The sequence below is a fragment of the Pseudophryne corroboree genome, chromosome 6 (assembly GCF_028390025.1).
Source record: "Pseudophryne corroboree isolate aPseCor3 chromosome 6, aPseCor3.hap2, whole genome shotgun sequence".
Taxonomy (NCBI): Eukaryota; Metazoa; Chordata; class Amphibia; order Anura; family Myobatrachidae; genus Pseudophryne; species Pseudophryne corroboree.
In genome coordinates this window covers 234,728,486-234,752,715 of record NC_086449.1, presented here as the reverse complement: position 1 = coordinate 234,752,715, position 24,230 = coordinate 234,728,486, and the positions used below count along the sequence as shown (strand labels likewise).

The 24,230-nt window shown below is 46.7% G+C and overlaps 1 protein-coding gene across 3 annotated transcripts in view; it reads right to left on the bottom strand.

The window, feature by feature from the left end:
* The window catches only part of MRPS11 (mitochondrial ribosomal protein S11), a 145,276-nt gene that overhangs the window by 47,053 nt on the left and 73,993 nt on the right, over positions 1 to 24,230 (bottom strand). For all 3 annotated transcript variants that reach the window (XR_010179199.1, XM_063925763.1, XM_063925764.1), the window contains 2 exons: positions 9,653 to 9,751; positions 4,079 to 4,208 (listed from right to left, as the gene is read on the bottom strand). Coding sequence is in view for 2 of the 3 variants with exons in the window: in XM_063925763.1 (XP_063781833.1) it covers positions 4,079 to 4,208; positions 9,653 to 9,751 (229 nt within the window). In the remaining variant the exon portion in view is untranslated. The remainder of the gene's footprint in view (positions 1 to 4,078; positions 4,209 to 9,652; positions 9,752 to 24,230) is intronic.

Sequence of the window (24,230 nt, the reverse complement as noted above, 5' to 3'; positions counted from 1 at the left end):
TATGGATTTATCTATATACATACCTACACGCACTTAAATATATATATCTATATATATACATGCACAAACATAACTATATATGTATATATACACACACACCGTAGGTAAATAAATACTGCACAGTAGATCCTTTTAATTATTATTGAGCTGAGTCCCAGCTACTGTAATAGAGCAGGTTCCCTGATTTGCAAGTAGGAAAATGCTGGGTAGAGGACTCTACTGCAGGAGGAATGTATCTATATTTCAGCAGCCTGAAGTATCGAAAAGTTACAAATCCCAGAGCTGTTGCCTAGCGACGGGGAGACCTGGGAGCCCGCTGAGTAAAGCGGGTTAACTGTTAATATACCTGGGACTTTATTTGTATTTGTCTCTGAGTATGCAAGATTAGCCCACTGGGCTATAGGAGACACTGCAAATATGAAGCCAGGTCTGTGCAGGGAGGAAATGGCCGCCAGAGTGAAACTCCTCTGGGCTATGCGATAAAATCTATATAGTGGATAACTGGATTAGTGCTGAACCACTCTGACTATATCACATTCTCCTCAGCACCATGTGCATTAAACTCACATAAATGCCTATTACACTATAACAGTGGCCGGGGAGCGGAGAATGCTGAGCCCGCTGTACAGAGCAGGAGTTAGCTCCGCCCCCCGGCTATGGCGCCTTATTGCAAAACTAAGCGGGAAGCGAGCTGTACCCTCCGCTGGGCCTGCGAGTCACCGCCGGGGAGCGCTGAGCGCTGAGCCCGCTATACAGCGCTAGTAGAGCCCTGTATCTGCTAGCCGCCGCCGGGGAGTGTTGCGCTGAACAGAGCGCGAGTCGCCGCCTGGGAGCAGGGAGCGCTGAGCTCGCTCTACAGAGCGGGACTTAGCTCCGCCCCCTCCGTACAAGGCGCCAAATTTAAACATTGCTTTGCGCTCGAGCGGGATCCCTGTGCCGGCTCTGTGAGTCGCGCTGAGTGGGTGCGGGGGGTGCGGGGAGCTGGGGGAGCAGAGGGTTATCAGAATGACACACACCCGTTTTTCAGTCAGGGTTGTATAAACACATACTCAGCCTCCCCCAATCATCCTGTCTGTTTCTCCATGAGGAGGACAGGTAAGGATACAATAAAGTACATTACAGCCCCAGAGAGCCCTTCTGGAGTGGGTTGTACAACAATAAACAGATTGCTCTAAAAACATACATAGCCACCACAAATAAAGTATACTTCACTCACCACTGTGTTCTTGGTGGATCGGCCCCGACACACGCCGCACGCAGCGGCGTCCAGCCGGAATCTTCTGTGGTGGGGTGGTCCCGACACAAGCCGCACGCAGCGGTGTCCGACCATTTTTGATACTCACCGCTGCCATGCTGCCGGAATCTTCTGCTGGATGGAGTGGCCGCGACACGCGCCGCACGCAGCGGTGTCCGCCAACTCAGGAGAGCTCAGTGTCTCCCTCAGCCGGGGCCCATCCCTAGCCGCACGCAGCTGCGATGGGACCCCGCCGGCAGCTCCCACGGTGCAGACTGGCAGTGGCAGAGCTGCCAGTCTGTGAGTGTGTGTAAGAAAAATAAAATAATAAAGAAAAAAGAAGAAAATTCTTCAGCTAAACCCAAGTGAACCAGCTACCTCGGGCACTTAACTAAGACTGGCTTGGAGGGGAGATAGTAGGGGAGGAGCTAGCCACAGTGTGAGAATTTTTAAAGTGCCAGCTACCAATACCACCTACTATCTCCCCATTGTAACTACACTCCAGTGGCCCCTAGTGGATGAAGGAGAAAATGCCAATAACATTTTAGAAATTATCCGTTGTTATCGGGGGAAACCCACGCATCATCACACACCTCATTTAATTTCTCAGATTCAGGAAAACTACAGGTAGTTTTTCCTCACCGAACATAATACCCCTTTTTTGGTGGTACTCGTATTATCAGAAATGTGTAAAACATTTTTCATTGCCTCAATCATGTAACGTGTGGCCCTACTGGAAGTCACATTCGTCTCTTCACCGTCGACACTGGAGTCAGTATCCGTGTCGGCGTCTATATCTGCCATCTGAGGTAACGGGCGCTTTAGAGCCCCTGACGGCCTATGAGACGTCTGGACAGGCACAAGCTGAGTAGCCGGCTGTCTCATGTCAACCATTGTCTTTTATACAGAGCTGACACTGTCACGTAATTCCTTCCAACAGTTCATCCACTCAGGTGTCGACCCCCTAGGGGGTGACATCACTATTACAGGCAATCTGCTCCGTCTCCACATCATTTTTCTCCTCATACATGTCGACACAAAAGTACCGACATACAGCACACACACAGGGAATGCTCTGATAGAGGACAGGACCCCACTAGCCCTTTGGGGAGACAGAGGGAGAGTTTGCCAGCACACACCAGAGCGCTATATATATATACAGGGATAACCTTATATAAGTGTTTTTCCCCTTATAGCTGCTGTATAGTTAATACTGCGCCTAATTAGTGCCCCCTCTCTTTTTTTAACCCTTTCTGTAGTGTAGTGACTGCAGGGGAGAGACAGGGAGCTTCCCTCCAACGGAGCTGTGAGGGAAAATGGCGCCAGTGTGCTGAGGAGATAGGCTCCGCCCCTTTTTCGCGGACTTTTCTCCTGCTTTTTTATGGATTCTGGCAGGGGTTAAATGCATCCATATAGCCCAGGAGCTATATGTGATGCATTTTTTCTGCCATCCAAGGTGTTTTTATTGCGTCTCAGGGCGCCCCCCCCCAGCGCCCTGCACCCTCAGTGACCGAAGTGTGAAGTGTGCTGAGAGCAATGGCGCACAGCTGCAGTGCTGTGCGCTACCTTGTTGAAGACAGGACGTCTTCTGCCGCCGATTTTCCGGACCTCTTCTGCCTTCTGGCTCTGTAAGGGGGCCGGCGGCGCGGCTCTGGGACCCATCCAAGCTGGGCCTGTGATCGTCCCTCTGGAGCTTATGTCCAGTAGCCTAAGAAGCCCAATCCACTCTGCACGCAGGTGAGTTCGCTTCTTCTCCCCTTAGTCCCTCGATGCAGTGAGCCTGTTGCCAGCAGGTCTCACTGAAAATAAAAAACCTAATCTAAAACTTTCACTAAGAAGCTCAGGAGAGCCCCTAGTGTGCACCCTTCTCGTTCGGGCACAGAGATCTAACTGAGGCTTGGAGGAGGGTCATAGGGGGAGGAGCCAGTGCACACCAGATAGTCCTAAAGCTTTCTTTAGATGTGCCCAGTCTCCTGCGGAGCCGCTATTCCCCATGGTCCTTACGGAGTCCCCAGCATCCACTTAGGACGTTAGAGAAATACTTCAATAGCTAAATTATTTTAATTAGCAATAACACTTTATCTCCCGGTTCTATTGGGAACACAGAACGTACACTGGTTCTATAATTGTGGAAACAACAGGTTATGTTCAATTGTAAAGCCCAATGGAACATGCTGGTTGTGATTTAAGTAAATATTAATAAATAAATATTATGCAAAAGAATTGCAAAAATAAATTACAAATGAAGCCACTGACATTCTGGTAATATTTACAAAAGAAACATACAAATGATTTTCTCCCGCACAGGACACACCTATTCATGGTCATTTTGTATTTAGAATACGGTGACCGATTAATCCGATTTGAAGACTTTCTGAGGCTGTGCCATGGGTAGTACGAAATAATTTCAGCAACAATGAGTACAGAGGTCAGAAAGGCCTTTTATGTAATAGTGCACCTAAAACGCTGATGGGCTTTTCATTTCACAATCTTGTCCTAATTAGTTTTATATTGTGAAGTGAAACATTGTGACCTGCCTGTGCAGCTAATCACGCTGACAAATCTCGGTGGGAGGAAAGCAAGCAGAATCTAGACTAGGAGGATTTAATGTCCGACAATCTTGGGTGGGGGCTGACACCTAGTGGCAGCTGCAGACACTGTCTTACTTGTAAGCACAACAGAACATTAAGGATAAATGAGAAGAATCTCAAAGTTCAGTTTGATTATGGTGCGTCAAAGCCAACCAATCAGATTCTACCAACAGGAGGGGGAAGCTAGAAATTATGTGAATCACTCATTATCACAACACAAACAATTACTTCCTACACACATTTTGTTACTTACAGTTGCTGCAGAGATGCCTGCTGTCTGAGCGGCCACAGAAGAGTTCTTCTTCGAATTTCGGAAGCCCTCTGTACCGCAGGATGTTCGTGCTATAAACTTGTTATCAGGGTGTGTGACCTGGATGTGCGTGCTGCAACACATATAAGCCACAAATCTGCATTACTACTGTAACCATTCACCATTACATTATGTACAAACTACTATGTTACAAACATTTCATTCATCTTCTGTGTATCCTTAAATGCCCTTACCTGTGTTCTTAGAATCAACTTTTCATAATTCCTGAACCCTGTAAACCATTTATTTGGTTCCCAGACTAACCACCATTTGTTATGTACTGTTGGTTACATTGCTCTCCATGGAGGGGGAATTAATTTGTTACAAAAATAAGAATAAGAAAGCAGATGAGAACCACTTGGCCCATCTGGTCTGCCCTAGTTTTTAGAGTGCCCATTAGCAATGGGCTCTTGATGGAGCGATTCAATTGTTCTACATTTATTATCACACTTTGCGTGACTAAATGCACTGGGGTGGCCATGTAAAGTGGCTAAAACCATCCAACATACTGGTTAGGGCGCAGAAATGGCCGTTTGGGCACCCAAAGAGCCGACTTTTCAGTAATTCTGCTTGCTACCGCCAGAGGCTGTGAGCACAAATCATGCAGTTCCGACCGAACAGATAAATAATTTAACAGCTCCGTTGGGTGCCCATTGCGAACGGGTGTGATAGCCTTTTACAGTAGGCTGCAATTTTTATCGCAATTTTAACATACTCTTCCTCACATCCCTTGTGTGAATGGTGCCAGGGTAATAGGGTAAAGTCTGACTAAGTTCTTTTGGGATACTACACATCCCAACAAGTACTAGCAGCTCCTGTCTACGTGGGCATGCTGGCGTCTTTAGAAACACAAGTGTCAGAGCAGCCATGACTTCTAGAACATGTAGTTCCACAGTGGTATCTACAGTAGACAAACACACTAAGTCATTTTTTAGTAGTTTATCGCGATTAAAATTATTTGACCACGATTTAACAATATATCCTGATGCAGTCATCAGTAAAAACAAGACTCCTGAAGGCATTATCCTAAGATGTGTATATCTTCTACAGCTTTCAGATCACAATGCCAGGTCCAACCCGGGAATTGGAAACGGGTTCTTCCCAGGTGGGACATGGCATTGTACCCTAAACACCACAATCCCGACTTGGTTGCCATCTGGGGGTGGGGACGGAGCCAGCGCTGGGAATTACATCATCTCCGCGCCGTCTTTCCCTATGCTGTGAACGGGTACCGGGTCACATCGAGCCGAGTAATCCGTTCATACTGCGCCTGTCCCGTTAATTACTCTTCTTACAACCCGGGTTGAATTACCGGGTCAGGCGACCCGGGAATTCGTCCATGGCCCCTTTCACACGGCACAGCGAACCGGGCTATTTGTGCGGTGTTAAGGGGGTATAAGTCACATATCTCCAGGTGGCCTGCTGCAATCACATCTGCATGTCCCCAGCTGTCCTTTACTTGGAACTGCCAGCCACCAATCTGCCTCTTCAGATAAGTCATTCAAAACTTCAATCCCTGCTGAATCTTATAGGTAAATTTACTAAAGCTCCTAAAACAGAATTGGTGATGTTGGCCATAGCAACCAATGTGGTCTATAATTTTCTAAAAGGCAATAGAAAAAATAAAGGATATAGAGCATCTGATTGCTATGGGCAACATCCCCAATTCTCTGTTTTAGAAACTTCAGTAAAATTACCCCTTATTGTGCACCGCTACAAAGCGGGCATATTGTGTTGGAATTTTCAAAGTGCAGTATTGTCATGATGTGAATGAGCCTCTCAAGCTATGCCCTGCCTCTCTGTATAAACAGATCACCCATATAAGTAATGTGTTAATAAAGCATGTGTCAACCAATGTTGTGTTAACCTATTTTGTAACTATGGGCCTAATTCAGATCTGATCGCAGCAGCAAATTTGTTAGCTAATGGGAACAGCCGATCGCAAGGAGATTGACAGAAAGAGGGCGTTTATGGATGTCAACTGACTGTTTTCTGGGAGTGGTAGGGAAAACGCAGGCATGTCCGGGCGTTTGGACAGCGGGTGTCCGACGTCAATTCCGGCACCAAAAAGACTGAAGTGATCGCAAGGACTGAGTAAGTCCAGACCTACTCAAACTGTACAAAATGTTTTTGCAGAGCTCGGCTGCACATGCGTTCGCACACTTGCAAAGCGAAAATACACTCCCCCATGGGCGGCGACTATGCGTTTGCACGGCTGCTAAAAACAGCTAGCGTGCGATCAACTCGGAATGACCCCCCATGTGCAGTGCAGGTGAGGCAGATATAACATTTGCAGAGAGAGTTAGATCAGGGTGGGTTATTTTGTTTCTGTGCAGGGTAAATTCTGGCTGCTTTATTTTTACACTGCAGTTTGGATTTCAGTTTGAACACACTCCACCCAAACCTAACTCTCTCTGCACATGTTATATCTGCCTCCCCTGCACTGCACATGGGGGGTAATTCCAAGTTGATCGCAGCAGGATTTTTGTTAGCAATTGGGCAAAACCATGTGCACTGCAGAGGAGGCAGATATAACATGTGCAGAGAGAGTTAGATTTGGGTGGGGTGTGTTCAATCTGCAATCTAATTTGCAGTGTAAAAATAAAGCAGCCAGTATTTACCCTGCACAGAAACAAAATAACCCACCCAAATCTAACTCTTTCTGCACTTGTTATATCTGCCTCCCCTGCAGTGCACATGGTTTTGCCCAATTGCTAAAAAAAAATCCTGCTGCGATCAACTTGGCATTACCACCATTGTTTTGCCCATTAGCTAACAAATTTGCTGCTGCGATCATATCTAAATTACGCCCTATGACCAGAGATGAGGGCAGTCTGAGCCCTGACCGAATTCAAGTTTTCCAGCTATAATTTGAGAATTTATGATCACGTTATACACAGCATTGGTCTCTGTAGACCGTATCTACCCATAGGACACATTGGTGCTACTAGTGGGATGGATAGGTGTTTTATTCACTAAACACAAGTTATAGGCCATTTATGAATATAATTACATCTACAGGAGTGAAATATAAATAAAAGGTACTAAATCTCAATTTAAAAAAAAAAAACACAATCAGTGAGTACTGTAGGCATGTTAGACGGAACACAATATAATAAGTTGGTGGAACAATGTTTTTCTTTGGAGTATTCCATTGTTTTGTTGTATACTTCAATTAAACACTTTAGTTATTCCAGCAGACAGCTCACACTGTGCCACATGCAGGGAGGCAGCTAGTTCCTTATTCTTTTCCAGCGTGGCAGTCAGCATTACATAGCAGGGCATGGCAAGACAGATGTATTACAGACACTTGCAATTCTACCAGTACAGGTATTGATTGCTGTACATTAGGCACCTTTCACTTTACTGCCACTCAGTACTGTGGCCCAGATGGACAAACCCCAGAACTCAGCTTGAGGCTGATGACTGAGATGGCATCCCCGGGTGCACATGCCACCCCCTATAACCATGACTAAGGGAGCGGTACGTATCATATGCATGTATGATGCGTGCGGTTCTATTCTGATACACACAAACATTTTATCTGATCTGCAAAATTTAGAAAAGATCCTAAAAGCCATTAATATTTCTCCACACGGAATTATGGCTTCTACACGTCCTATTTTTTTTTTCTTTTCTTTTTAGAGATAATTCAAACTCCTTGTGTAACTCAGTGCAATTAGTGAGAACAGTATATAATAAGTGTTATATTGCATCGGGTACTGTAAAGGGTGTTAATAATTGAGTGAGAGCCTTCATGCCACATGCAAACACTGAAAAAAACATTTTCTGGTCAAAAACAACTTTTACTAAATGCATCAATTTTTCTGATTCACGTCATCCTCTGCCTTTGAACAACGTACTTCTATTTCTTTTTGCTGCATCTGACATAAAGCTGCTCTCCCTATACAGTTGTAGTTAATTCAGAGTTGAACCACAGGGCAATACATAAATTCATATCCTTAGGCAGAAATTAAATTCATATGTATATATATCACCCTAAGTTTGACAATTTTTGATGTGACAAAATATTTGATTAATACATACACTCACTTATATGAAATTCAGCTGCTTCCCCAAGGAAGATCCTACTGGCCAAAGACCCAAAGACACAACTACACAACAAAATCCAAGCTGTGCAAGTTCCAGGCATGGGAACCTCACATTTATGCTAGCTGGGACTGGGCTGGGGATTTATAATACTAAAAAAAAATGAATGTTTGCTACACCACGTGTTAGTTATATAGTTTATTTTTTCTTTGTTAAACATAACACAATTAACAGTTTGCAGCAGCTGCCTTTAACTTGGGTGAGTGCAATTGATTCCTTCTTCTATTTCACATTGTGTGGGGATATAGAAGCTGTGGAAGCTGTGTTCTGCCCCAACAACCTGGAAGCAGTAACCCAGTGCAAGAGTGGTGTAACAGATGGGTGCTTCCCTTATATTATACAGCTGCTTGTATTATCCACTGTTTGGCTTTTTATTTCCATGCATGTAGCTAAACAGCTGGTGGGGGGTTCAGCACGCTCAGAAAGTGCTTACCTTCTTGGCAGAATTTTTTTTCACTTTTAAAAATGATCTTTTTGGGGTATAATGGGCCTTCAGTTTCAAAATAGCAAATTGGGCGATTATCGTCAGACCGCGCATGCGCTGCACACACATTGCACATGCGCGAAGGCTAAATTGCAACCGCAATTCAGTGAAATGCAATCACAATTTGATTGACAGGTAGTAAGTTTGTGGGTGTTAACATGACGTTTGTGCTGAGTGGATGGAGAAACGCAGGCGGATTGAGACTAAAAACATGGAGCCGGTGCGACTGCATTCTCATTATTCTGAGTAGCCTTGGGTCAACTGCACTTGTCAATAGTACTCGATTTCTGCGTACGCATCGCAATTCTGTGATTGCATCGGTGGGCGTTTACCTGTCTGGGCGGCTCTTAATCCTTCTTCTGCTAAAAATTGCATGTTAAGAAAATCGCAATTTCTATCTTAGAGGTCCAATGTACATTACAGGTTTACATACCTCAGCCCAAACTTATAGCAATTATCCTTCTATATGCTTCATCCATGAATTACTGTAGGTCTTCATTTATGCTCCACTTGCTTACCCGACCATGACGCATGCTGTTTGTTCACATTATCCCTTCACAGACTCAGTGTGGGGGGTAAATTTACTAAGGTGGGATTTTTTTTTTTTTTTAGAACTGGTGATGTTGCTCATAGCAACCAATGAAATTCTACTTAACATTTATCTAGCTGCTTCTAGAAGCTAATAGAATCTGATTGGTTGCTATGGGCAACATCACCAGTTCTAAAAAAAACTCCCAGCTTCGTAAATTTACTGTGTGTATATGGATAATGCCCTTTATATTATGTAAAACAGTTTACAGCTCCCAAATAAATGTGACACAAGTACTCATACAAGCAATACATTTTCACTGCTATTTAAATAAAGAATAAATCAGAAAGGACAAGATATTAATACAGTATATGGAGACACCCAGGAGACTCACTTGTTATATGTTGCTTTTATATAGACGATTGGCACATCCTCAAATTTCCGCCCACCCCACTGTAATAAGTTGGATTCGTCAGGCATCGGTGGAAACAGGCTGCAGGAGGAAGGGTATCTTCAGTTATACAGAAAATCTCACTATTTAACATATTATATAGATAAAGCGTGTTTGAGAGGAATGAGACAATCGAGCATCTGTCACATATTAGGATTCTGCTATTCCACTGCAGCCACGGCACACCTCCGAAGCACATTTGTGGAGCACACACAGAAAATCCATCATAATCAGGGTGTATCCCCCTCAACACTAGGTGCCCTATCAAGCTGAAGCACCCTGCCAATAACATGGACAGAAAAGCAGTGGACGATCGCAGAATTAAACAGTGATTAATAGGGAGGTCTGCGGCACTACTTTTACCCCATGGGACTCTCGAATAAAAAAATACTCGGCAGACCGCCTGACAGCGCGCAGGGGTCAACCTTCGTTCGATGCGGTGCCACACATGCTGGGCGACTACCAGTATGTAAGGAGATGGATGCAAATCTTGCTGCAAATGCAGCTATCTGCATCCATCTCTGAATACGGTCCATAAAGTGTTATGTAAGTACTAGTAACTGTGTATTATTCTGTAAACCGTAATAATAAGAATTTACTTACCGATAATTCTATTTCTCGGAGTCCGTAGTGGATGCTGGGGTTCCTGAAAGGACCATGGGGGAATAGCGGCTCCGCAGGAGACAGGGCACAAAAAAGTAAAGCTTTTACCAGATCAGGTGGTGTGCACTGGCTCCTCCCCCTATGACCCTCCTCCAGACTCCAGTTAGGTACTGTGCCCGGACGAGCGTACACAATAAGGGAGGCAATTTGAATCCCGGGTAAGACTCATACCAGCCACACCAATCACACCGTACAACTTGTGATCTAAACCCAGTGAACAGTATGATAACAGAAAGAGCCCCTTAAAGATGGCTCCTTAACAATATAACCCGAATTTGTTAACAATAACTATGTACAGTATTGCAGATAATCCGCACTTGGGATGGGCGCCCAGCATCCACTACGGACTCCGAGAAATAGAATTATCGGTAAGTAAATTCTTATTTTCTCTATCGTCCTAAGTGGATGCTGGGGTTCCTGAAAGGACCATGGGGATTATACCAAAGCTCCCAAACGGGCGGGAGAGTGCGGATGACTCTGCAGCACCGAATGAGAGAATTCCAAGTCCTCTTTTGCCAGGGTATCAAATTTGTAGAATTTTACAAACGTGTTTTCCCCCGACCACGTAGCTGCTCGGCAGAATTGTAATGCCGAGACCCCTCGGGCAGCCGCCCAAGATGAGCCCACCTTCCTTGTGGAATGGGCCTTAACAGATTTAGGCTGTGGCAGGCCTGCCACAGAATGAGCAAGTTGAATTGTGTTACAAATCCAACGAGCAATCGTCTGCTTAGAAGCAGGGGCACCCAACTTGTTGGGTGCATATAGTATCAACAGCGAGTCAGATTTTCTGACTTCAGCCGTCCTTGAAATGTATATTTTTAAGGCTCTGACAACGTCCAACAACTTGGAGTCCTCCAAGTCGCCAGTGGCCGCAGGCACCACAATAGGTTGGTTCAGGTGAAACGCTGATACCACCTTAGGGAGAAAATGCGGACGAGTCCTCAGTTCTGCCCTATCCGAATGGAAGATTAGATAAGGGCTTTTATAAGATAAAGCCGCCAATTCAGATACTCTCCTGGCGGAAGCCAGGGCCAGTAACATAGTCACTTTCCATGTGAGATATTTAAAATCCACCTTTTTCAATGGTTCAAACCAATGGGATTTGAGGAAATCTAAAACTACATTTAGATCCCACGGTGCCACCGGAGGCACCACAGGAGGCTGTATATGCAGTACTCCTTTAACAAAAGTCTGTACCTCAGGAACTGAGGCCAATTCTTTTTGGAAGAATATTGACAGGGCCGAAATTTGAACCTTAATAGATCTCAATTTGAGACCCATAGACAATCCTGATTGTAGGAAATGTAGGAAACGACCCAGTTGAAATTCCTCCGTCGGAACACTCCGATCCTCGCACCACGCGACATATTTTCGCCAAATGCGGTGATAATGTTTCGCGGTGACTTCCTTCCTTGCCTTAATCAAGGTAGGAATGACTTCTTCTGGAATGCCTTTCCCTTTTAGGATCTGGCGTTCAACCGCCATGCCGTCAAACGCAGCCGCGGTAAGTCTTGAAAGAGACAGGGACCCTGTTGTAGCAGGTCCCTTCTCAGAAGTAGAGGGCACGGGTCGTCCGTGACCAACTCTTGAAGTTCCGGGTACCAAGTCCTTCTTGGCCAATCCGGAGCCACTAGTATTGTTCTTACTCCTCTTCACCGTATAATCTTCAATACCTTTGGTATGAGAGGCAGAGGAGGAAACACATATACTGATTTGTACACCCAAGGTGTTACCAGTGCGTCCACAGCTATTGCCTGTGGATCTCTTGACCTGGCGCAATACTTGTCCAGTTTCTTGTTGAGGCGAGACGCCATCATGTCTACCATTGGTCTTTCCCAACAGTTTATTAGCATGTGGAAGACTTCTGGATGAAGACCCCACTCTCCCGGGTGAATATCGTGTCTGCTGAGGAAGTCTGCTTCCCAGTTGTCCACGCCCGGGAAGAACACTGCTGACAGTGCTATTACGTGATTCTCCGCCCAGCGAAGAATCTTGGCAGCTTCTGCCATTGCACTCCTGCTTCTTGTGCCGCCCTGTCTGTTTACATGGGCGACCACCGTGATGTTGTCCGACTGAATCAACACCGGTTTTCCTTGCAGGAGTGGTTCCGCCTGGCTTAGAGCATTTTAGATTGCTCTTAGTACCAGAATGTTTATGTGAAGAGACTTTTCCAGGTTCGTCCATACCCCCTGGAAGTTTCTTCCTTGTGTGACTGCTCCCCAACCTCTCAGGCTGGCGTCCGTGGTCACCAGGATCAAATCCTGTATGCCGAATCTGCGGCCCTCCAATAGATGAGCCTTTTGCAACCACCACAGAAGATATACCCTTGTCCTTGGCGACAGGGTTATTCGCAGGTGCATCTGAGGATGCGACCCTGACCATTTGTCCAACAGATCCCTTTGGAAAATTCTTGCATGGAATCTGCCGAATGGAATTGCTTCGTAAAAAGCCACCATTTTTCCCAGGACTCTTGTGCATTGATGTACAGACACCTTTCCTGGTTTTAGGAGGTTCCTGACAGGTCGGATAACTCCTTGGCTTTTTCCTCGGGAAGAAAAACCTTTTTCTGAACCGTGTCCAGAATCATCCCTAGGAACAGCAGACGTATCGTCGGAAAACAGCTGCGATTCTTGGAATATTTAGAATCCAGTCGTGCCGTCGAAGAACTACTTTAGATAGTGCTCTTCCGACCTCCAACTGTTCTCTGGAACTTGCCCTTTTTAGGTCGTGCAAGTAAGGGATAATTTAGATGCCTTTTTTCTTTGAAGAAACATCTTTTCGGCCATTACCTTGGTAAAAAGGCCCGGTGTGCCGTGGATAATTCAAACGGCATCGTCTGAAACTGATATTGACAGTTCTGTACCACGAACCAGAGGTACCCTTGATGAGAAGGACAAAATTTGGACATGGAGGTAATCCTTGATGTCCAGGGACACCATATAGTCCCCTTTTTTCCGGTTCGCTATCACTGCTCTGAGTGACTTTATCTCGATTTGAACCTTTTATGTAAGTGTTCAAAACATTTTAGATTTAGACTATGTGTCACCAAGCCGTCTGGCTTCAGTACCACAATATAGTGTGGAAAAATAATACCCTTTTCCTTGTCGTAGGAGGGGTACTTTGATTATCACCTGCTGGATATACAGCTTGTGAATTGTTTCCAATGCTGCCTCCCTGTCGGAGGGAGCCGTTGGTAAAGCAGACTTCAGGAACCTGCGAGGAGAAGATGTCTCGACTCTCCAATCTTTACCCCTGGGATAATACTCGTACGATCTAGGGGTCAACTTGCGAGTGATCCCACTGCGCCCTGAGACTCTTGAGACTACCCCCCCACCTTGAGTCCGCTTGCACGGCCCCAGCGTCATGCTGAGGACTTGGCAGACGCGGTGGAGGGCTTCTTTTCCTGGGAAAGGGCTGCCTGCTGCAGTCTACTTCCCTTACCTCTATGTCTGGGCAGATATGACTGGCCTTTTGCCTGCATGCCCTCATGGGAAAGGAAAGATTGATGCTGAAAAGACGGTGTCTTTTTTAGCTGAGATGTAACTTGGGGTAAAAAAGGTTGGATTTCCCAGCTGTTGCTGTGGTCCCCAGGTCCGATGGACCGACCCCCAAATAACTCCTTCCCTTTATACAGCAATACTTCCATCTGCCGTATGGGATCTGTATCACCTGACCACTGTCGTGTCCCTGACATCTTCTGGGAGATATGGACAACGCACTTATCTTGATGCCAGAGAGCAAATATCCCTCTGTGCATCTCACATACATATATATAGAATGCATCCTATTAAATGCTCTACATGAATAAAATATTTTCAGTCAGGGAATCCGACCAAGCCAACCCAGCACTGCATCTCCAGGCTGATGGCGATCGCTGGTCGCAGTATAACCACCGTATGTGTGTATATACTTTTTAGGATATTTTTCCAGCTTCCTATCAGCTGGCTCCTTGAGGGCGGCCGTATCTGGAGACGGTAACGCCACTTGATAAGCGTGTGAGCGCCTTATCACCCTAAGGGGTGTTTCCCAACGTACCCTAATTTCTGGCGGGAAAGGGTATAACGCCAATATTTGCTATCGGGGTAACCCTACGCATCATCACACACTTCATTTTATTTTATCTGATTCAGGAAAAACTACAGGTAGTTTTTTCACTCCCACATAATACCCTTTCTTGTGGTACTTGTAGTATCAGAAACACGTAACACCTCCTTCATTGCCCTTAACGTGTGGCCCTAATGAGAAATACGTTTGTTTTTAAAACCCCTGACGGTGTTTCTGAGACGCCTGGACCGGTCCTAATAGATTGTCGGCCGTCTCATGTCGTCAACCGACCTTGCAGCGTGTTGACATTCTCACGTAATTCTCTAAATAAGCCATCCATTCCGGTGTCGACTCCCTAGAGAGTGACATCACCATTACAGGCAATTTCTCCGCCTCCTCACCAACATCGTCCTCATACATGTCGACACACACGTACCGACACACAGCACACACACCGGGAATGCTCTGACAGAGGACAGGACCCACTAGCCCTTTGGGGAGACAGAGGGAGAGTCTGCCAGCACACACCAAAAACGCTATAATTATATAGGGACAACCTTATATAAGTGTTTCTCCCTTATAGCATCTTTTATATATATATATATACAATATCGCCAAAATCAGTGCCCCCCCTCTCTGTTTTAACCCTGTTTCTGTAGTGCAGTGCAGGGGAGAGCCTGGGAGCCTTCTCTCCAGCTTTTCTGTGAGAGAAAATGGCGCTGTGTGCTGAGGAGATAGGCCCCGCCCCTTTTTCGGCGGGCTCGTCTCCCGCTATTTTTGAAGTTAGGCAGGGGTTAAATATCTCCATATAGCCTCTGTGGGCTATATGTGAGGTATTTTTTGCCTCTAATAAGGTTTTTATTTGCCTCTCAGAGCGAACCCCCCAGCGCTCTGCACCCTCAGTGACTGTTGTGTGAAGTGTGCTGAGAGGAAAATGGCGCACAGCTGCAGTGCTGTGCGCTACCTTAAGAAGACTGAGGAGTCTTCAGCCGCCGATTTTGGACCTCTTCTCTCTTCAGCGTCTGCAAGGGGGCCGGCGGCGCGGCTCCGGTGACCATCCAGGCTGTACCTGTGATCGTCCCTCTGGAGCTAGTGTCCAGTAGCCAAGCAGCAAATCCACTCTGCACGCAGGTGAGTTCACTACTTCTCCCCTAAGTCCCTCGTTGCAGTGATCCTGTTGCCAGCAGGACTCACTGTAAAGTAAAAAACCTAAGCTAAACTTTCTCTAAGCAGCTCTTTAGGAGAGCCACCTAGATTGCACCCTTCTCGTTCGGGCACAAAATCTAACTGGAGTCTGGAGGAGGGTCATAGGGGGAGGAGCCAGTGCACACCACCTGATCTGGTAAAAGCTTTACTTTTTTGTGCCCTGTCTCCTGCGGAGCCGCTATTCCCCCATGGTCCTTTCAGGAACCCCAGCATCCACTTAGGACGATAGAGAAATAAAGTTACTAATTCTCCCCCCATTCACCTTCAACACACGCCCACATACAAACAAGTGTTTTGCTGTGGGATTCTATGTTTTGTCAAGTTTTGGTTGGCAACTCCTATGTATATCATTTTACGGTAGCCATTTATGATTATCTTTTAATTACATGGAGCCACAAGGGCTCAGCAGTGCCTAAGAGTACAGAAACTGTATTACAGAATAAGAAAAAAAGTGACTTACGGCACAGAACATTGCAGGAAATGGGCAAGGTTTATAAACATTGCTGCATCAGCAGTCATAATACCCAAATAAGCAGCAGGGTGGCCGCACCCAAACGTTTGGAGTAGTTGTAGGCAATGGGAAACAAATGATGGTATAAGTAAGGGAAGGAAAAGCACATGAGGGAAGAGGGTCCTGCTCGTGAGAGCTTAGCGTCTATTTATTAATGCTTTCCATTTTTAAAGGTGAACAGTTATTTTGGAGAATAAGGCACTCACGTTTTTAATCAAGACAAGAACATACCCTACTCCAGCCCTTATTGGTAGATGAACAGAAGTGTCATTCAGCTGTATTACAGAGGACTGACACCACAGGTGGGAACAGGGAAGAGTAAGTGGAAATACAATTTTCAAGCAATTTGAAAAGAATTTTAAATCTGCAACTATTCCAAAGGACTGACAAATCTAGTCCTAAAGATATCTACTAAATGCCGGTGAATGGTGTAAATCTGCACCAAATCTTGAGCGACCAATAAGACATTTGCTTTTCTGTGCACATGAAACAGATGAAAGTCAATTGCTGATTGGTTGCTGTAGTTTTACTGCACATTTGCTCTTTTCAGCAACGTCCACATATAACATTCAATGCCAGTGTGAGATAGATTCCGGTAATACATGCATGAGCACACGCTAAGCACCACATGGAAATGTCACTGTTTCCAGTAAGGCTACAGTTGTGTTTAGCTGAGCATGTGCTGCATTTTGTGGAACATGGGATGCGGCATTTCCATTTGTATACAGGTTTCCTTTTACAGTCTGGAAAATAGTTCTAGAGCTGAATGCATTTTACAAGAGGTTTGTGTCTAATAAAAAAATAAGATTTTACTTACCGATAAATCTATTTCTCGTAGTCCGTAGTGGATGCTGGGGACTCCGTCAGGACCATGGGGAATAGCGGCTCCGCAGGAGACAGGGCACAAAAGTAAAAGCTTTAGGATCAGGTGGTGTGCACTGGCTCCTCCCCCTATGACCCTCCTCCAAGCCTCAGTTAGGATACTGTGCCCGGACGAGCGTACACAATAAGGAAGGATTTTGAATCCCGGGTAAGACTCCTACCAGCCACACCAATCACACTGTACAACCTGTGATCTGAACCCAGTTAACAGCATGATAACAGCGGAGCCTCTGAAAAGATGGCTCACAACAATAATAACCCGATTTTTGTAACAATAACTATGTACAAGTATTGCAGACAATCCGCACTTGGGATGGGCGCCCAGCATCCACTACGGACTACGAGAAATAGATTTATCGGTAAGTAAAATCTTATTTTCTCTGACGTCCTAGTGGATGCTGGGGACTCCGTCAGGACCATGGGGATTATACCAAAGCTCCCAAACGGGCGGGAGAGAGCGGATGACTCTGCAGCACCGAATGAGAGAACTCCAGGTCCTCTTTAGCCAGGGTATCAAATTTGTAGAATTTTACAAACGTGTTCTCCCCCGACCACGTAGCTGCTCGGCAGAGTTGTAATGCCGAGACCCCTCGGGCAGCCGCCCAGGATGAGCCCACCTTCCTTGTGGAATGGGCCTTGACAGATTTAGGCTGTGGCAGGCCTGCCACAGAATGTGCAAGTTGAAATGTGCTACAAATCCAACGAGCAATCGTCTGCTTAGAAGCAAGAGCACCCAGTTTGTTGGGTGCATACAGGATAACAGCGAGTCAGTTTTCCTGACTCCAGCCGTCCTGGAAACCTATATTTTCAGGGCCCTGACAACATCTAGCAACTTGGAGTCCTCCAAGTCCCTAGTAGCCGCAGGTACCACAATAAGCTGGTTCAGGTGAAACGCTGACACCACCTTAGGAAGAAACTGGGGACGAGTCCGCAGTTCTGCCCTGTCCGAATGGACAATCAGATATGGCTTTTGTGAGACAAAGCCGCCAATTCTGACACTCGCCTGGCCGAGGCCAGGGCCAACAGCATGGTCACTTTCCATGTGAGATATTTCAAATCCACAGATTTGAGCGGTTTAAAATGTGATTTGAGGAATCCCAGAACTACGTTGAGATCCCACAGTGCCACTGGAGGCACAAAAAGGGGGTTGTATATGCAATACTCCCTTGACAAACTTCTGGACTTCAGGAACTGAAGCCAATTCTTTCTGGAAGAAAATTTACAGGGCCGAAATTTGAACCTTAATGGACCCCAATTTGAGGCCCATAGACACTCCTGTTTGCAGGAAATGCAGGAATCGACCGAGTTGAAATTTCTTCGTGGGGCCTTCCTGGCCTCACACCACGCAACATATTTTCGCCACATGTGGTGATAATGTTTTGCGGTCACCTCCTTCCTGGCTTTGACCAGGGTAGGAATGACCTCTTCCGGAATGCCTTTTTCCCTTAGGATCTGGCGTTCCACCGCCATGCCGTCAAACGCAGCCGCGGTAAGTCTTGGAACAGACCTGGTACTTGCTGAAGCAAGTCCCTTCTTAGCGGCAGAGGCCATGAGTCCTCTGTGAGCATTTCTTGAAGTTCCGGGTGCCACGTCCTTCTTGGCCAATCCGGAGCCACGAGTATAGTTCTTACTCCTCTACGTCTTATAATTCTCAGTACCTTGGTTATGAGAAGCAGAGGAGGGAACACATACACCGACTGGTAGACCCACGGTGTTACCAGAACGTCCACAGATAATGCTTGAGGGTCTCTTGACCTGGCGCAATACCTGTCCAGTTTTTTGTTCAGGCGGGACGCCATCATGTCCACCTTTGGTCTTTCCCAACGGTTCACAATCATGTGGAATACTTCCCGATGAAGTCCCCACTCTCCCGGGTGGAGGTCGTGCCTGCTGAGGAAGTCTGCTTCCCAGTTGTCCACTCCCGGAATGAACACTGCTGACAGTGCTATCACATGATTTTTCGCCCAGCGAAGAATCCTTGCAGTTTCTGCCATTGCCCTCCTGCTTCTTGTGCCGCCCTGTCTGTTTACGTGGGCGACTGCCGTGATGTTGTCCCACTGGATCAATACCGGCTGACCTTGAAGCAGAGGTCTTGCTAAGCTTAGAACATTGTAAATTGCCCTTAGCTCCAGTATATTTATGTGGAGAGAAGTCTCCAGACTTGATCACACTCCCTGGAAATTTTTTCCCTGTGTGACTGCTCCCCAGCCTCTCAGGCTGGCATCCGTGGTCACCAGGACCCAGTCCTGAATGCCGAGTCTGCGGCCCTTTAGTAGATGAGCACTCTGCAGCCACCGCAGAAGAAACACCCTTGTCCTTGGAGACAGGGTTATCCGCTGATGCATCTGAAGATGCGATCCGGACCATTTTTCCAGCAGATCCCACTGAAAAGTTCTTGCGTGAAATCTACCGAATGGAATCGCTTCGTAAGAAGCCACCATTTTTCCCAGGACCCTTGTGCAATGATGCACTGACACTTTTCCTGGTTTTAGGAGGTTCCTGACTAGCTCGGATAACTCCCTGGCTTTCTTCTCCGGGAGAAACACCTTTTTCTGGACTGTGTCCAGAATCATCCCTAGGAACAGCAGACGTGTCGTCGGAAACAGCTGCGGTTTTGGAATATCTAGAATCCACCCGTGCTGTCGTAGAACTACTTGAGATAGTGCTACTCCGACCTCCAACTGTTCTCTGGACCTTGCCCCTATCAGGAGATCGTCCGTTTTCATTGAAGAAGAATCATCATTTCGGCCATTACCTTGGTAAGGACCCGGGGTGCCGTGGACAATCCAACCGGCAGCGTCTGAAACTGATAGTGACAGTTCTGTACCACGAACCTGAGGTACCCTTGGTGAGAAGGGCAAATTGGGACATGGAGGTAAGCATCCCTGATGTCCCGGGACACCATATAGTCCCCTTCTTCCTGGTTCGCTATCACTGCTCTGAGTGACTCCATCTTGATTTGAACCTTTGTATGTAAGTGTTCAACTATTTCAGATTTAGAATAGGTCTCACCGAGCCGTCTGGCTTCAGTACCACAATATAGTGTGGAATAATACCCCTTTCCTTGTTGTAGGAGGGGTACTTTGATTATCACCTGCTGGGAATACAGCTTGTGAATTGTTTCCACTACTGCCTCCCTGTCGGAGGGAGACGTTGGTAAAGCAGACTTCAGGAACCTGCGAGGGGGAGACGTCTCGAATTTCCAATCTGTACCCCTGGGATACTACTTGTAGGATCCAGGGGTCCACTTGCGAGTGAGCCCACTGCGTGCTGAAACTCTTGAGACGACCCCCCCCACCGCACCTGAGTCCGCTTGTACGGCCCCAGCGTCATGCTGAGGACTTGGCAGAAGCGGTGGAGGGCTTCTGTTTCTGGGAATGGGCTGCCTGCTGCAGTCTTCTTCCCTTTCCTCTATCCCATGGCAGATATGACTGGCCTTTTGCCCGCTTGCCCTTATGGGGACGAAAGGACTGAGGCTGAAAAGACGTTGTCTTTTTCTCCTTTATACGGCAATACTTCCATGTGCCGTTTGGAATCTGCATCACCTGACCACTGTCGTGTCCATAAACAACTTCTGGCAGATATGGACATCGCACTTACTCTTGATGCCAGAGTGCAAATATCCCTCTGTGCATCTCGCATATATAGAAATGCATCCTTTAAATGCTCTATAGTCAATAAAATACTGTCCCTGTCAAGGGTATCAATATTTTCAGTCAGGGAATCCGACCAAGCCACCCCAGCGCTGCACATCCAGGCTGAGGCGATCGCTGGTCGCAGTATAACACCAGTATGTGTGTATATACTTTTTAGGATATTTTCCAGCCTCCTATCAGCTGGCTCCTTGAGGGCGGCCCTATCTGGAGACGGTACCGCCACTTGTTTTGATAAGCGTGTGAGCGCCTTATCCACCCTAAGAGGTGTTTCCCAACGCGCCCTAACTTCTGGCGGGAAAGGGTATACCGCCAATAATTTTCTATCGGGGGAAACCCACGCATCATCACACACTTCATTTAATTTATCTGATTCAGGAAAAACTACAGGTAGTTTTTTCACACTCCACATAATACCCTTTTTTGTGGTACTTGTAGTATCAGAAATATGTAACACCTCCTTCATTGCCCTTAACAAGTAACGTGTGGCCCTAAAGGAAAATACGTTTGTTTCTTCACCGTCGACACTGGAGTCAGTGTCCGTGTCCGTGTCGACCGACTGAGGTAAAAGGACGTTTTAACGCCCCTGACGGTGTTTGAGACGCCTGGACAGGTACTAATTGGTTTGCCGGCCGTCTCATGTCGTCAACCGACCTTGCAGCGTGTTGACATTATCACGTAATTCCTTAAATAAGCCATCCATTCCGGTGTCGACTCCCTAGAGAGTGACATCACCATTACAGGCAATTGCTCCGCCTCCTCACCAACATCGTCCTCATACATGTCGACACACACGTACCGACACACAGCACACACACAGGGAATGCTCTGATAGAGGACAGGACCTACTAGCCCTTTGGAGAGACAGAGGGAGAGTTTGCCAGCACACACCAAAAACGCTATAATTATACAGGGACAACCTTTATATAAGTGTTTTTCCCTTATAGCATTTTAATATATATAGTCATATCGCCAAATAAGTGCCCCCCCTCTCTGTTTTAACCATGTTTCTGTAGTGCAGTGCAGGGGAGAGCCTGGGAGCCTTCCCACCAGCATTTCTGTGAGGGAAAATGGCGCTGTGTGCTGAGGAGAATAGGCCCCGCCCCCTTTTCGGCAGGCTTCTTCTCCCGTTTTTCTGAGACCTGGCAGGGGTTAAATACATCCATATAGCCCCCAGGGGCTATATGTGATGTATTTTTAGCCAGAATAAGGTACTATCATTGCTGCCCAGGGCGCCCCCCCCAGCGCCCTGCACCCTCAGTGACCGCTGCTATGAAGTGTGCTGACAACAATGGCGCACAGCTGCAGTGCTGTGCGCTACCTTATGAAGACTGAAAAGTCTTCTGCCGCCGGTTTCTGGACCTCTTCACTTTTCGGCATCTGCAAGGGGGTCGGCGGCGCGGCTCCGGGACGAACCCCAGGGTGAGACCTGTGTTCCGACTCCCTCTGGAGCTAATGGTGTCCAGTAGCCTAAGAAGCCAATCCATCCTGCACGCAGGTGAGTTCACTTCTCTCCCCTAAGTCCCTCGATGCAGTGAGCCTGTTGCCAGCAGGACTCACTGAAAATAAAAAACCTAACAAAACTTTTACTCTAAGCAGCTCTTTAGGAGAGCCACCTAGATTGCACCCTTCTCGGCCGGGCACAAAAATCTAACTGAGGCTTGGAGGAGGGTCATAGAGGGAGGAGCCAGTGCACACCACCTGATCCTAAAGCTTTTACTTTTGTGCCCTGTCTCCTGCGGAGCCGCTATTCCCCATGGTCCTGACGGAGTCCCCAGCATCCACTAGGACGTCAGAGAAATAAGATTTTGCTCACTGGCAAATCTATTTCTCGCAGTCCGTAGTGGATGCTGGGGACTCCGTAAGGACCATGGGGAATAGACGGGCTCCGCAGGAGACTGGGCACTCTATAAAGAAAGATTTTGTACTATCTGGTGTGCACTGGCTCCTCCCTCTATGCCCCTCCTCCAGACCTCAGTTAAGGAAACTGTGCCCGGAAGAGCAGACATTATAAGGAAAGGATTTTGGAATCCCGGGTAAGACTCATACCAGCCACACCAATCACACTGTATAACTTGTGATACACTTATCCAGTCAACAGTATGAACAACAACAGGGCATCAAACAATGGATGCCAACATAACATAACCCATTATTAAGCAATAACTATAATAAGAATTTACTTACCGATAATTCTATTTCTCGTAGTCCGTAGTGGATGCTGGGAACTCCGTAAGGACCATGGGGAATAGCGGCTCCGCAGGAGACTGGGCACAAAAGTAAAAGCTTTAGGACTACCTGGTGTGCACTAGCTCCTCCCCCTATGACCCTCCTCCAAGCATCAGTTAGGATACTGTGCCCGGACGAGCGTACACAATAAGGAAGGATTTTGAATCCCGGGTAAGACTCATACCAGCCACACCAATCACACCGTATAACCTGTGATCTGAACCCAGTTAACAGCATGATAACAGAGGAGCCTCTGGAAAGATGGCTCACAACAATAATAACCCGATTTTTGTAACAATAACTATGTACAAGTATTGCAGACAATCCGCACTTGGGATGGGCGCCCAGCATCCACTACGGACTACGAGAAATAGAATTATCGGTAAGTAAATTCTTATTTTCTCTGACGTCCTAGTGGATGCTGGGAACTCCGTAAGGACCATGGGGATTATACCAAAGCTCCCAAACGGGCGGGAGAGTGCGGATGACTCTGCAGCACCGAATGAGAGAACTCCAGGTCCTCCTCAGCCAGGGAATCAAATTTGTAGAATTTAGCAAACGTGTTTGCCCCTGACCAAGTAGCTGCTCGGCAGAGTTGTAAAGCCGAGACCCCTCGGGCAGCCGCCCAAAATGAGCCCACCTTCCTTGTGGAATGGGCTTTTACAGATTTTGGCTGTGGCAGGCCTGCCACAGAATGTGCAAGCTGAATTGTACTACAAATCCAACGAGCAATCGTCTGCTTAGAAGCAGGAGCACCCAGCTTGTTGGGTGCATACAGGATAAACAGCGAGTCAGATTTTCTGACTCCAGCCGTCCTGGAAACATATATTTTCAGGGCCCTGACTACGTCCAGCAACTTGGAGTCCTCCAAGTCCCTAGTAGCCGCAGGTACCACAATAGGCTGGTTCAAGTGAAACGCTGAAACCACCTTAGGGAGAAATTGTGGACGAGTCCTTAATTCTGCCCTGTCCGTATGAAAAATAAGGGAAGGGCTTTTATAGGATAAAGCCGCCAATTCTGAGACACGCCTGGCTGAAGCCAGGGCTAACAGCATTACCACTTTCCATGTGAGATATTTTAAATCCACAGTGGAGAGTGGTTCAAACCAATGTGATTTTAGGAACCCCAAAACTACATTGAGATCCCAAGGTGCTACTGGAGGCACAAAAGGAGGCTGTATATGCAGTACCCCCTTGACAAACGTCTGAACTTCAGGAACTGAAGCCAGTTCTTTTTGGAAGAAAATCGACAGGGCCGAAATTTGAACCTTAATGGACCCTAATTTTGGGCCCATAGACAGTCCTGTTTGCAGGAAATGCAGGAAACGACCCAG